Genomic DNA, 15,772 nt, shown 5'->3' on the forward strand with positions numbered 1-15,772 from the left:
ATCAAGATGGACAGGCTGCAACGCGGGGGCATCATCTCCCCAGTGGAATTCAGCGAGTGGGCCAGCCTGATTGTTCCAGTACTCAAAAAAGTGATGGCACGGTCAGGATTTGCGGCGATTATAAAGTAACTATTAATCATTTCTCGCTACAGGACCAATACCCGCTATCTAAGGGAGACGACCTATTTGCGACGCTGGCAGGAGGCAAGACGTTCACCAAGCTCGATCTGACTTCGGCCTACATGACGCAGGAGCTGGAGGAGTCTTCGAAGGGCCTCACCTGCATCAACACGCAAAAGGGACTGTTCATCTACAACAGATGCCCGTTTAGAATTCGATCGGCATAGCGATCTTCCAGAGAAACATGGAAAGCTTACTCAAGTCGGTACCACAAATGGTGGTTTTTCAGGACGACATATTGGTCATGGGTCGGGAAACCGTCGAGCACCTACAAAACATGGAGGGGGTCCTCCAGCGACTGGATCGCGTGGGGCTGCGGCTGAAGAGGTCGAAATGCGTCTTCATGGCAACAGAAGTGGAGTTTTTGGGGAGAAAGATTGCGGCGGATAGCATTCGGCCCACAGACGCCAAGACAGAGGCTATCAGGCACGCGCCCAGGCCACAGAATGTCAGAGCTGCGGTCGTTCCTGGGACTCCTCAACTATTTTGGTAACTTCCTACCAGGGTTAAGCACCCTTTTAGAGCCCCGACATGTGTTATTGCGCAAAGGTGAGAACTGGGTATGGGGTAAAAAAACAAGTAATTGCTTTTGAGAAAGCCAGAAACATTTTGTGCTCCAACAAGCTGCTTGTATTATATAACCCATGTAAAAGACTTGTGCGAGCATGTGATGTGTCGTCGTACGGAGTCGGGTGTGTATTACAGCAAGCTAACGTTGCGGGGAAGTTGCAACCTGTCGTCTATGCTTCCAGGCGCTTGAAAAGGCCGAGAGGGCCGACAGCATGATTGAGAAAGAGGCATTAGCGTGTGTGTTCAGGGTAAAGAAAATGCATCAGTACCAGTTTGGCCTCAAATTTGAGCTGGAAACCGATCACAAACCCCTCGCATCCCTGTTCGCTGAAAACAAGGGGTAAATACTAATGCCTCAGCCCGCTTACAAAGGTGGGCACTCGCGCTATCTGTATAACTATACCATCCGCCACAGGCCAGGCACCGAGAACTGTGCAGATGCTCTCAGTCGGCTACTATTGCCCACCACGGGGGTGGAAATGGCGCAGCCTGCAAATTTGTTGATGGTGGCGCAGCCCGCAGACTTGTTGATGGTCATGGAAGCGTTTGAAAATGATAAATCACCTGTCACGACCCGCCAGATTAGGACTTGGACCGGCCAAGATCCTCTGCTGTCCCTAGTAAAAAAACTGTGTACTACATGGGAGCTGGGCCAGCATCCCCGTTGAAATGCAAGAGCCAATCAAGCCGTTCCAGCGGCGAAAGCACGAGCTGTCCATTCAGGCAGATTGCCTGTTGTGGGGTAACCGTGTAGTGCTACCAAAAAAGGGCAGGGAGACGTTCATCTCGGATCGTCACAGCACACACCCGGATATAGTAATGTTGAAAGCGATAGCCAGATCCCACGTGTGGTGGCCCGGTATCGACTCTGACTTAAGAGTCCTGTGTATGGCAATGCAGCGTATGTGCTCAGTTGAGCAACGCGCCCAGAGAGGCACCACTAGGTTTGAGATCCTGGCCCTCCAGACCATGGTCGAGGATCCATGTCGGCTATGCGGGTCCATTTCTCGGTAAAATGTTCCTGGTGGTGGTGGATGCTTTTTCAAAATGGATTGAATGTGAAATAATGTCGGGAAGCACCGCCACCATTGAAAGCCTGAGGACCATGTTTGCCACCCACGGCCTGCCTGACATACTGGTCAGTGACAGTGGGCCATGTTTTACCAGTGCCGAATTTAAAGAATTCATGACCCGCAATGGGATCAAACATGTCACCTCGGCCCCGTTTAAACCAGCCTCCAATGGGCAGGCAGAGCGGGCAGTACAAACCATCAAACAGAGCCTTAAACGAGTCACAGAAGGCTCCAAACCCGCCTGTCCAGAGTACTGCTCAGCTACCGCACGAGACCCCACTCGCTCACTGGGGTGTGCCCCTGGCTGAGCTACTCATGAAAAGGACACTTAAAACCAGACTCTCGCTGGTTCACCCGAACCTGCAAGATCAGGTAGAGAGCAGGCGGCAGCAACAAAATGTAAACGATGGTCGCGCCATAGTGTCACGGGAAATTGATCGTAACTGTCATGTATTCAACCAGAATTGTAACCCATGTATAATCTGACCTAAGTTGTACACTGTGAGAACAATGACCACTAGGTGGTGAACTTGTGGGAGACACTCCTAACCTGGACCTTCAGGTATAAAAGGGGAAGCTCCACCCACCTTCATCACTTGAGTGCTGAGGAATAAAGGATAGGTCACAGACTGACCTCTCAAGCATGGGCCTCGTGTGCATTTATACTGTATAGTAAAGACGTATTAATGGCGACGAGAAACTGGGATTTAAACCACACGAGCATGGCCACTAGCAGAACAGACGAGAGGTACTGTGTTAAGGAATGGTTGGGACAGAGATTCAACATTGTTAAAGCAGCACACAGTTCTCCAGGCAGACAAGGGCATTCGGGCATGCCCCAACATGTAGTCGAACCCAGAGGGGGAGTTCGACAGAGACAATGGCAAGCTGAACGGCGATTCACGCCATTGCAAGGGACAATGCGGCCAGTAATGGGGCCATCAACACCTGTTAATGGCGCATTCAAGGACAGTCACGGGCAGTCAGGGACGATCGACTGGCAAGGGACCTTTTGTTTCAAACAACAGCTCATGGTGGAGGCACACACTCAGCCGGAGTTTGCAGGGATGAGCAAAATACCTGCAGAAGTGAACGCTGGGGGAAATCACTAAGCTGAAGTTCAGCGAGTTCATGTGGAGCACGTATACAGTTCATACACTAGGACACCACCGATAATGATGAAAGTGCTCCTCAATGGCATCCCAGTATCAATGGAGCTAGACACGAGGGCCAGCCAGTCCCTGATGGGTATCAAACAGTTTGAAAAGTTGTGGGCGTCCAAGGCCAGGAGGCCAAAATTATCGCCGATTGACGCACAGCTACGAACTTACACAAAGCAGATCATTCCGGTGTTGGGCAGCGCCACGGTAGTCATGACCCACAAAGATTCGGAGAACAGGTTGCCACTCTGGATTGTCCCAGGAGACGGTCCCGCACTACTGGGCAGGAGTTGGCTTGCTGTCATGAACTGGAAATGGGGCGATGTCAATGCAATTTCCTCTGTGGAGCGAGTATCATGCTCACAGATCCTGGACAAATTTGACTAATTGTTTCAACCCGGCATTGGCACTTTCATGGGGGCCAAGGTAATGATTCATATAAACCCGGATGCCAGGCCAGTACACCACCAGGCCAGTACACCACAAGGCCAGAGCAGTGCCGTACGTGATGCGGGAAAAGATAGAAGGCGAATTGGACTGCCTGCTGAGGGAAGTCATCATCTCGCCAGTCGAATTCAGTGACTGGGCGAGCCCGATCGTGCCAGTGTTCAAGGCGGATGGGTCGGACAGGATATGTGGTGATTACAAGGCCACCATCAATCGGGTGTCACTCCAAGACCAGTACCCACTACCGAGAGCGGAGGACCTCTTTGCGACGATATCCGGTGGCAAACTTTTTTCAAAATTGGACCTGACCTCAGCTTACATGACCCAGGAGCTGGTGAGTGAGTCGAAAAAGCTGACGACCATCACGACACACAAGGGGTTGTTTGAGTACAACAGATGTCCAGTCGGGATTCGCTCGGCCGCCGCGATCTTCCAACGAAATATGGAAAGCCTCCTCAAGTCGATTCCAGGGACGGTGGTTTTTCAGGACGACATCCTCATCACGGGTTACGATACTGAAGAACACCTCCACAACCTGGAGGAGGTGCTACGCAGACTGGACCGGGTAGGGCTGCGACTGAAAAAGGCTAAGTGCGTCTTCCTAGCTCCAGAGGTAGAATTCCTGGGGATGAGGGTAGCAGCAGACGTGATCAGCCCTACTGCGCCCAAGACTGAAGCGATCCAGAGAGCGCCCAGACCCCGTAACACGACGGAGCTGCGTTCGTTCCTGGGGCTCCTGAACTATTTTGGTAACTTTCTTCCCGAATTGAGCACGCTGCTAGAGACACTACACGTGCTCCTTCGCAAAGGTCACGAATGGGTCTGGGGGGACGGTCAGGAAAGGGCTTTTAATAGAGCACACAATTTGTTATGTTCCAGCACTCTGTTAACACTATACGACCCATGTAAGAAACTTGTGTTAACGTGCGATGCGTCGTCCTATGGTGTCGGGTGTGTGTTGCAGCATGTCAATGTCAAGGGTCAGTTACAGCCGGTAGCTTATGCCTCCAGGAGTCTGTCCCAGGCAGAAAGGGGTTACGGGATGGTAGAAAAGGAGGTGCTCGCATGTGTATATGCACCAGTACCTGTTTGGCAGGAAATTTGAGCTGGAGACAGATCACAAACCCCTAACGTCCCTTTTGGCCGACAACAAGGCCATAAATGCAAACGCTTTGGCCCGCATACAGAGGTGGGCACTCATGTTGGCCGCCTATGACTATACAATTCGGCACCGAAAACTGCGCTGATGCACTCAGCAGGCTCCCACTAGCCACCACTGAGGGGGCTACCGAGCATGCTGCTGAGATGGTCATGGCTGTTGAAGCGAAGGCTCACCCGTGACAGCCCGTCAGATTAAAGTCTGGACAAATAGAGACCCGCTATTATCTCTAGTCAAGAAATGTGTCCTGAATGGGGACTGGGCAGCCACGTACACGGCATGCCTTGAGGAATTTAAACCATTTCACAGGCGCAGGGATGAACTCTCAATTCAGGCCGATTGCCTACTGTGGGGAAACTGCATAGTCATGCCCCAGATGGGCAGAGAGGTATTCATCAGAGAACTCCACAATGAGCACCTGGGCATTGTCATGATGAAGGCAATTGCCAGGTCACACGTTTGGTGGCCAGGGATAGACGCAGATCTGGAACTTTGTGTTCGCAGGTGCAACACGTGTGCCCAGCTGGGCAATGCTCCCAGGGCAGCCCCACTTAGCCCCTGGCCATGGCCCGTCAAGCCTTGGTCACGCATCCATGTGGACTACGCAGGTCCTTTCATGGGGAAAATGTTTTTGGTTGTAGTAGACGCCTACTCCAAATGGATCGAGTGTGTCATTTTAAATTCAAGCACAGCCTCTTCCACGGTAGAAAGTCTACGGGCAATGTTCGCCGCCCAAGGTCTACCGGACGTCTTGGTCAGCGACAATGGCCCGTGCTTCACAAGCACTGAATTCCAGGACTTCGTGGCAGGCAATGGAATTAACCATGTCAGAACGGCACCGTTCAAGCCGGCCTCAAACGGCCAGGCAGAACGAGCAGTGCAGATAATTAAACAGGGGATGCTCAGAATCCAAAGGGGTTCCCTACAAAGCCGCTTATCACGCCCTCTGTTGGCCTATAGATCCCGACCACACTCACTCACGGGTTCCACCCGCAGAGCTGCTAATGAAAAGGACGCTCAAAACCCGGCTATCCCTTATGCACCCCACCATGAAAGAAATTGTCGAGAGCAGGCCCAGCCACAATATCACTACCATGACAGGAATGCGAGGGCACAATGTATTGATGTAAATGATCCTGTTTTTGTCCTCAATTATGCTGCAGGGCCCAAATGGCTCACAGGCACTGTGATTGCCAAAGAGGGAAATGGGATTCTGGTAGTTAAACTTACCAATGGACAAATCTGCTGCAAACACGTGGATCAAACAAAAAGGGGGTTCAGCAACCCCATAGAAAAAGCAGAGGCAGAAGACGATGTAGAGTTCACTCCCACAGGTGACCGATCACCGGAACCAAAGGGAGGAGAGCCCAATCACTGTGGGCGGTCTGGATAGGCCTGAGGCACCGCAAACAGCAGACACTCAGGCCAGCGCCCAACAACCGGAGCCCCAACTCAGGCGCTCTACAAGAGAGTGTAAACCACCAGAGAGACTCGACCTGTGATCCCAATAAGACTTTCGGGGGGGAGGTGATGTCATGTATTCAACCAGCATTGTAACCCATGTATAATCTGACCTAAGTTGTACACTGTGAGAACAATGACCACTAGGTGGGAGACACTCCTAACCTGGACCTTCAGGTGTAAAAGGGGAAGCTCCACCCACCTTCATCACTTGAGTGCTGAGGAATAAAGGACCTTCTGACCTTCTCTCCAGCATGGGCCTCGTGTGCATTTATACTGTATCGTAAGGACGTATCGTGAATAACCCTGTGTATGTGCTAAACTATGGACATGGTCCCAAGTGGATCACGGGCACAGTGATAGCTAAAGAAGGGAATAGGGTGTTTGTAGTCAAACTAGACAATGGACAAATTTGCAGAAAGCACCTGGACCAAACGAGGCTGTGGTTCACAGACTGCCCTGAACAACCCACAGCAGACACCACCTTTTTCAAGCCCACAACACACACCCAAAGGATCAACGACACCACGCCAGACCAGGAAACCGAACCCATCACGCCCAACAGCCCAGCAAGGCCAGGCTCACCAAGCAGCCCTGCAGGGCCAACAACACGCCAGCCCAGCGAGGGTACAGCCAACACACCAGAACAGACATTTGTACCAAGGCGGTCCACCAGGGAAAGAAAGGCTCCCGACCGCCTCACCTTGTAAATAGTTTTCACTTTGACTTTGGGAGGAGAGTGATGATGTATATCTGTAACGCATGCACTCCCATATTCCATCACCAGGGAGCGCATCCCCTGAAGTCCCAAGGGAAGCCAGCCCCTAAGGCCTGTTCCTCACTCTGGAGTGCCTTATTAAAGACTGAAGTCACTGTTACTTTAATCTCCCTGTGTGCAGCCTCATCTGTGTTAGGAACACAATACTATGGACATTCACAATCAGTATCTCAACATTCTGGTTTCAATTGAGTCAAAAAGGGCAACTTAATGTTCTGCATATAGTCGGAGATTGCTGTGTATTCCTGTTGCGTTTTCAAACATTTTGTTGATCATGATTTTGGGCTCGTCATTGTTTTTTAAATCATCTTTCTTCTCCCACTCTATCATACTTTGGTCAAGAAGATGTTGTGGGGACTTTCCCCCACATCTGTCATTTCCACTCTAACTGGTCACCAAGAGATGCTTGAGCCTGGCATGCGCTAATTGTCCCACCATTCCTTTTCCTTCTCTCCGCAGGAAATGTTTGCTCTCTGTTTAGCCACAGTTTCAACCTCTGTGTTGACACTTAAAACTAAATATGCAAAAACTAGCAGGTACCACCATGCCATATTCCACCCATCTGTGGCATCATGCTTGAACAGACTGCATCCTGTTGTTTATTCATTTTTAAATAAGAAAGCAATCTCCAGCTAATAAATTATAATGTTTCTAGTGTGTGGGAGAAAAAATAGCCTTGAGCATGATATTTCATCAACTTATTAATGTGATTGCTATCTTTTTCAACAGCTAGGTTTACAGAATTTATAAATGCTTTTTCTTTTTACCTTGTCTGTAACAAAAATGAATATAAATAATAAGAGACCATCCTAATCTTGTGAATGTTCTTGGCAAAAGAGAAAGTTCATGTCTTAGCTAATTTTCTTCATTTCTAAATGACTGAAAGCTATCACGTTGCATGAAGCTTGATGCTAGAGCATGCTATTTCTCATTAAAAGTAGTAAAAGGATTTTTAGCTTGTTCACGACATTAATGCCAGTTCATGAGATTCAAATAAACTCTTGCTTTTAGTTCAGCTTAAAAATGCTGTTCGTGCTGCTTGTAATGCTAAGAGCACTTTTAGGCTGGGAGAGAATCAATAGACTTTCAAGCTTTGAATGTATCCAATATTTGCAAAGCCATCATCATTTGCTTTGTTTATTATGCAGGCAGTTACAAAAATGGTCCAGGAGTGCTATACATACATCAATCAGATCACTGACCTGCCAATCAAATTGAGATTGATTGACACTTTGCGCACTGTCACAGCTGGGAAGGTTAGTATGTTTTCACCTCTTCACAAAAGCATGCTTCCTTGGATCTTCCTCTGAACATGAAATAATTTTCTTTTTGTTACTTAACCTTTGAGTATACTTGTGCTATTTTTGCATATAACTGATAAAGACATTAGGACTGATGTTTGGAAGGTTAGGCAATTGAACGTATGTCAATACAAAACCTTTCCTAAGCCTGTTTGTTAAAATTATTAAATGTATAATCACTCAGTAAATCAATTATAGAACAGTGAAATTGATCTGGAGGATAACAGTACGACAGATTGTATTGCAATAAATCTGCAAAAATTGTTATAAGAGGGCTGCAAGTGCAATGATCCCTCAGCCCATTCAGTTTCACACATGCCCAAAACTTTACATTGAAAAAGCTGGTTCCGGGTTGCGCTGCCACACACCTTATAGGGAACTTTGTGTAAGTGTCTGTGGAACCAAAAATGCACGATTCACCAGTAATTATCGATGAGGAATAATGTCAATTACAAAGAAAGAACTTGCATTTAGAGTGTCAGCTGTGGCTAAGTGGGATAGCGCTCTTGCCTTTTGAGTCAGAGGTTTGTGGGTTCAAGTCCAGAGACTTGAGCATGAAAATCTAGGCTGACAGTCCAGTGCAATGCTGAGCGAGTGCTGCACTGTCGGAGGTGCAATATTTTGGATGAGATGTTAAGCCGAGGCCCAGTCTGCTCTCTCAGATGGATGTAAAAGATCCCATGACACTATTTTGAAGAAGAGCAGGGGAGTTATCACCGGTATCCTGGCCAATATTTATCCCTCAATCAACATCAAAACCGATTATCTGGTGGTCATCGTATTGCTGTTTGTGGAAACTTGCTGTGTGCAAATTGCTGCTGCGTTTCTTACCATCATGGGCAGTCTCTCGAAATCGAGGAAGACTTGCTTCCACTCTAAAAGTGAGTTCTTGGACTGTTCAGTCACCTAATACAGAAATTACAGTCTCTGGTGGGACAGACAGTCGTTGAAGGAATCCCCTGGGAGGATAGACTCACCAACGGAATCAGTTATTAAGGATGTCATAACAGCGTATTTGGAAAGAGGTGACATGATAGGTCCAAGTCAGCATGGATTTGTGAAAGGGAAATCATGCTTGACAAATCTTCTGGAATTTTTTGAGGATGTTTACAGCAAAGTGGACAAGGGGGAACCAGTTGATGTGTATTTGGACTTTCAGAAGGCTTTCGACACGGTCCCACACAAGAGATTAATGTGCAAAGTTAAAGCACATGGGATTGGGGGTAGTGTGCTGACGTGGATTGAGAACTGGTTGGCAGACAGGAAGCAAAGAGTAGGAGTAAATGAGTACTTTTCAGAATGGCAGGCAGTGACTAGTGGAGTACCGCAAGGTTCTGTGCTGGGGCCCCAGCTGTTTACATTGTACATTAATGATTTAGACGAGGGGATTAAATGTAGTATCTCCAAATTTGCGGAAGACACTAAGTTGGATGGCAGTGTGAGCTGCGAGGAGGATGCTATGAGGCTGCAGAGTGACTTGGATAGGTTAGTTGAGTGGGCAAATGCATGGCAGATGAAGTATAATGTGGATAAATGTGAGGTTATCCACTTTGGTGGTAAAAACAGAGAGACAGACTATTATCTGAATGGTGACAGATTAGGAAAAGGGGAGGTGCAACGAGACCTGGGTGTCATGGTACATCAGTCATTGAAGGTTGGCATGCAGGTACAGCTGGTGGTTAAGAAAGCAAATGGCATGTTGGCCTTCATAGCGAGGGGATTTGAGTACAGGGGCAGGGAGGTGTTACTACAGTTGTACAGGACCTTGGTGAGGCCACACCTGGAGTATTGTGTACAGTTTTGGTCGTCTAACTTGAGGAAGGACATTCTTGCTATTGAGGGAGTGCAGCGAAGGTTCACCAGACTGATTCCTGGGATGGCGGGACTGTAAGGGGTTCTCTGGGAGTGTTGTGCCTTGGGTGTCTCTCTCTGGGCTTCTGCCCTCAGTTTATGCCTGGCCTGTGAGGTACCCTGAGTGCTGCAAGAGCACCCCTGGTGAGACTGTGTCCACAGCTTATGAAGGGGGTTTTTGAGACTCGTGCGTCCCCACAGCTTATGCTTAGCCTGTGAGGCACCCGAGAGTGTCAAACACTCCTAACCCCTTCTTCCCTAGCCTGTAACACACAGTTGAGCATTTTCGAGGCGCTCCTAGCTTCCCTTACACTTTTCTGACATAAGACTCACGATCAGGAGATGTAATACAATAGAACTGAGACAAGGTGTTTCCAAGAGGAACTTAGGCTTCCAATTTATTTGACAAGGTGTATCTCAACAAACAGCAATACACCAACAAAACAATCCCCCTAAACGGACACAACGAAAATCTTTACACAAGTTTAGCAGTACAATGCCCAACCTCCCACCTTTCCTGGCCTAACTGAGTTGGGAGTTCCAGGGACCAGAGGTTATACTCACTACTGTGCCTTCTGCAGTCTAGTGGTTTGTTTCTTCTATCTTCGGTGTCTTCGGACACTGGTTTTCCTTCAGTGTCGAGAGGCTTGCTGGTTGTTGGATCACGAGAGCAGGGAACCACACACAATGCGTCAGAAACCCCTTTTTATAGCCAGATTATCCAGTCCACCTCTCCTGCTGAAATCGATCCTTCCCATTGGTGGGCTTTGTGATTTTGAAAAATGCAGCAGTTTTAGATTATTGCGGGTTTTTTTTCCACTGATAACCTACTCAAGATTTGAGTGGGTGTTGATTGCGTTGGCCTCCTGTAGCCATTGTGTAAGCCCTTGGGTTGTTTGGGTTCCCTAGTTTTCTGAAGGTCTGCATAATGTCCCTCCAATTCAGTTTTCTCTAACCTACTCAAGGTTTGAGTAGAGGTTGATTGGGTTGGCCTCCTGTAGCCATTGTGTAGGCCCTTGGTTTGTTTTGGGTTCCATAGTTTTCTGAAGGTCTGCATAATTTCCTTCCATAGTGTAAACATGGGGAAGACAATAGCCCGATAATGGCGATGAGTCAGTCCGACAGTTTTCGAGCGAGTGCTCTCCCATTGGCTTGAAAGCCCCATGCTGCGGGCTGATTCTGTCCCACCATTGGCCCTCCGCTGTCCTCCCCCGTCCAATCACTGTTCTGCCAAGGTCAAACTGTCTCGGTTTCAATTCACAGCACAGACCGATCCCACAGCCCTTTTCCTTCTGGGTAAAATGAGGGGGTTTTTGTCCTCCCCTACAGGACTGACCTATCAAGAAAGACTGGATCAACTGGGCTTGTATTCACTGGAGTTCAGAAGAATGAGAGGGGATCTCATAGAAACATATAAAATTCTGACGGGTTTAGACAGGTTAGATGCAGGAAAAATGTTCCCAATGTTGGGGAAGTCCAGAACCAGGGGTCACAGTCTAAGGATAAGGGGTAAGCCATTTAGGACCGAGATGAGGAGAAACTTCTTCACCCAGAGAGTGATGAACCTGTGGAATACTCTACCACAGAAAGTTGTTGAGGCCAGTTCACATAATATATTCAAAAAGGAGTTAGATGTAGTCCTTACTACTAGGGGGATCAAGGGGTATGGCGAGAAAGCAGGAATGGGGTACTGAAGTTGTATGTTCAGCCATGAACTCATTGAATGGCGGTGCAGGCTCGAAGGGCCGAATGGCCTACTCCTGCACCTATTTTCTATGCTTCTATGTTTATCTGAATGGCGGTAGATTAGGAAAAGGGGAGGTGCAATGAGACCTGGGTCTCATGGTTCATCAGTCATTGAAAGTTGGCATGCAGGTATAGCAGGTGGTAAAGAAGGCAAATGGTATGTTGGCCTTCATAGCTAGGGGATTTGAATATAGGAGCAGGGAGGTCTTACTGCAGTTGTACAGGGCCTTGGTGAGGCCTCACCTGGAATATTGTGTTCAGTTATGGTCTCCTAACCTGAGGAAGGACGTTCTTGCTATTGAGGGTGTGCAGCGAAGGTTCACCAGACTGATTCCCGGGATAGCTGGACTGACATATGAGGAGAGACTGGATCAACTGGGCCTTTCTACACTGGAGTTTAGAAGGATGGGCGGGGATCGCATAGAAACATAAGATTCTGGCGGGATGGGACATGTTAAATGCGGGAAGAATGTTCCCGATGTTGTGGAAGTCCAGAACCAGGGGACACAGTCTTAGGATAAGGGGTAGACCACTTAGGACTGAGATGAGGAGAAACTTCTTCACTCAGAGTTGTTAACCTGTGGAATTCCCTGCTGCAGAGAATTGTTGATGCCAGTTCATTGGATATATTCAAGAGGGAGTTGCATATGGCCCTTATGACTTGGGGGATCAAGTGGTATGGAGGGAAAGCAGGAAAAGGGGTACTGAGGGCATGATCAGCCATGATCTTATTGAATGGTGGTGCAGGCTCGAAGGGCCGAATGGCCTACTCCTGCACCTATTTTCTGTGTTTCTGTGTTAGCGTCCTCGATCAGGCTAACATCCCCAGCATCGAAGCACTTCCTACATTACAACAGTGACTTCAAAAAGTACTTAATTAGCTGTAAAGCACTCTAGGATGTCTGGTGGTCATGAAAGGTGCTATATAAATGCAAGTCTTTTTTACCTGGCCCAAATATGCAAGGGCTAGTTATCATGGCCCCAAGTTTCGACATGATTTGCTCCTGATTTTTAGGAGCAACTGGTGTAGAACGGAGTATCTTAGAAATCGGAATTCTCGACATTTAGTTTGCTCCAGTTCTAGTCAGTTAGAATAGTTTCACTTTGGAATAGAATTTTTCTTTCAAAAGGGGGCGTGTCCGGCCACTTACGCCTGTTTTCAAAGTTTCGTCAGTGAAAACTTACTCCAAACTAACTTAGAATAGAGTAAGTGAAGATTTTTGTACGCTCGAAAAAACCTTGTCTACACTTTAGAAAATCAGGCGTAGGTTACAAATTAGGCGTAGGGAACGAGGTGGGGAGGGAGGGGAAGGGAAGTCATTAAATTTACAATCAATCCTTAGTTATACTTATACAAATATTATACAAATAAATCCAACCTGAATAAAAATTTATAAGCAAAGAAAAGATTAAATAAACCATGTTCCTACCTGTGTGAAATAGCATCAGCCTTCGAGCTGCTGTGCTTCAGGCAGGCCTTTCATGTTGGAGACAGGCAGGGGTATGGCATCAGTGTCTCGACGGCAGCGGCAGCAAGCTTCGAGCTGAGCTGCGGTGCTTGAGGCAGGCCTTCATTCTCTTCGTGGCTGGCCGCGAAGAAGCAACACCAGACGGACCCGAGGCCATTCGGCCATGAGATATCAGCGGTGTCAGTGGCTGGCCGGCAGCCGAAGAATCAACACCTGACACATGCAGCTCTTTATGGTGCTTGAGGCCATTCGGCCACGCTTTAGGGGCGGCGTCAGTGGCTCGACGGCAGCCGAAGATACAGCAGCAGCCTTCGAGCTGTGAGGGGGACTGAGGCCATTTGGACAGGGAGAGACAGCCACATCGACAGTTTTATATTTAAATTTGCAAAGTTGAATTGGCAGTCTTATTTCTCCAAACACACAGTCCTTAATTTGCATGCACCAATGCAACACCGGTTCTGCAAGTTTAGCAGTGAAAAGCTGAACTCACTGATTTCAGCAGGTGATTTATTCAGCAGTGCTGCTAAAAGCACTCCCTCACACACAGAAATATTTAAAAAAATTAAATTACAAGCCTTTGCAGGGGTCCAAGAAACAAATCTTCTTTTTCTGCAGTCCTTTTAAAAATGGCCGAGTGCCAATGTTTGTGTGAGACTGCACATGCGCACACGCTCCAACGCGCACGCGCAGGGTTGCCGGCACCACGAAGGCTAATTTAAATTGTACCCGCCTCGCTACTTAGAAAATCGGTGCGAGTGTTAGGCTCCGCCCCCTGCTGCGAAGAGCGCGCCGCAGACATCGAGCTCCAAGGAGCTCCAGAATATTGGACTTTTAAGCGCAGTTTTCGGCATCAAAAACAGGCGCCCAGCTCGGAGGTGCGCCGTTTTCGCCGCGGGATGAAACTTGGGGCCCATATCTCTATGATTGTATCAATGGAGAGCATAGATTGGGATGGGACTGCTGTCGCCAGGTTCCATTATTATCTATCCAGTTGTAACCAGAGACTCACCTGCATTGGCATCTCTTTCTTCTCCTGCACAGTTACCTCTGGTGTCCTCAGGATCTATCCACGGCCCCTCCCTATTTCTCCCACATGCTGCCCCTCGGCGACAACATCCAAAAACACAGCGTTCGTTTCCACATGTACACTGACAATACCAAACTCTACCTCACCTCCACTGTCTCTAAATTGTCAGAGTGCTTGTCCGACATCCAGTGCTAGATGAACAGAAATTTCATCCAACCTAATATTGTGAAGACCATGTCATTGTCTTCAGTCCCCACCACAAACTCCGGACTGCCTCCATCCCTTTCATTGGCAACTGTCTGAGATGAACCAGACCGTTCGCAACCTTGGTGTTCTATTTGACTCCAGGTTGAGCTTCCTATCACATATCCGCGCCATCACTAAGGCCGCCTATTTCCACTTCTAACATCGCCCGACTCCGCCCTTGCATCAGCTTATCTGCTGTTGAAACCCTCATCCATGCTTTTGTTATCTCTAGACTTGACTATTCCAACATACTCCTGGCCAACTTCCCTAATTCTACCCTCTAAACAGGAGGTCATCCAAAACTCGGCTGCCCATGTCCTAAGTCACACCAAGTCCTGTTCACCCATTTCTCCTGTGTTCATTGTCCTCATTGGCTCCTGGTTAAGCAATGCCTCAATTTTTAAAATTCTCATCCTTGTTTTCAAATCCCCCCCCCCATGGCCTCACCCCTCCCTGTCTCTAATCTCCTCCAGCCCTGCAACCCCCAAGATATCTGCGCTCCACCAATTCTGGCCTCTTGAACACCCCCGATTTTAATCGCTCCACCATTGGTGACCGTACCTTCAGCTGCTGAGGCCCTAAGCTCTAGGATTCCCTCCCTAAACCCCTCCGCCTCTCTACCTCTCGTTCTTCCTTTAAGATGCTCCTTAAAACCTACCTCTTCGACTCTGCCCCTTAAGTGGCTCGGTTTCAGATTTTGTTTGATAACGCTCCTGTAAAGCACCTTGGGATGTTTTACTGCATTAAAGAGGCTATATATAAATGCAGTTGTTGTGGTTGATTGTGGATTTCTCCTAGTTTGTGTGGCTCAGTGCTCTATCACACATGGAGCCAACAGAGAAGGAAATGATGTGGTTATTTTTACCAAGTGTGTTTATGATCAATTGGAACAATGTTGCTACTCAGATTATGTGTAACTTTTTTAAATCAGGTCCACATTAGGTTCCCACAAATCATATTTGCGACCTTCTTGATTCTATCGTTACATTTTTAAGAGATTTAAATGTCCAAGGACAGTAGATTGTGAATTGAAACCTGAATAGTGCAATAAAATAAATAGTTTGTCTGAAGTCGTCGTCAATTATTTTTTTCAGATTTATGTGGAAATAGAGCGTGCTCGCTTAACCAAGCACTTGGCAATGATAAAGGAGGAAGCTGGGGATCTGAAAGAAGCTGCATCCATTTTGCAAGAACTTCAGGTGAATGTCAATAATAATATCTAGACTCATAAAAGATGTTTGCTTTAATGATGAATAAGGTTCTCCAAAAATAATTGTGATCTATTGAGAATTTTTGTTTAACAA

General features: G+C 47.7%; 1 protein-coding gene across 1 annotated transcript in view; it reads left to right on the forward strand.

The window, feature by feature from the left end:
* The window catches only part of psmd12 (proteasome 26S subunit, non-ATPase 12), a 62,041-nt gene that overhangs the window by 35,191 nt on the left and 11,078 nt on the right, over positions 1 to 15,772 (forward strand). Inside the window, exons 4-5 of the mRNA XM_070858242.1 lie at positions 7,977 to 8,084; positions 15,563 to 15,667. Of these exons, the coding sequence (XP_070714343.1) occupies positions 7,977 to 8,084; positions 15,563 to 15,667 (213 nt within the window). The remainder of the gene's footprint in view (positions 1 to 7,976; positions 8,085 to 15,562; positions 15,668 to 15,772) is intronic.

Source organism: Pristiophorus japonicus, chromosome 16 (assembly GCF_044704955.1).
Source record: "Pristiophorus japonicus isolate sPriJap1 chromosome 16, sPriJap1.hap1, whole genome shotgun sequence".
Classification (NCBI taxonomy): domain Eukaryota; kingdom Metazoa; phylum Chordata; class Chondrichthyes; family Pristiophoridae; genus Pristiophorus; species Pristiophorus japonicus.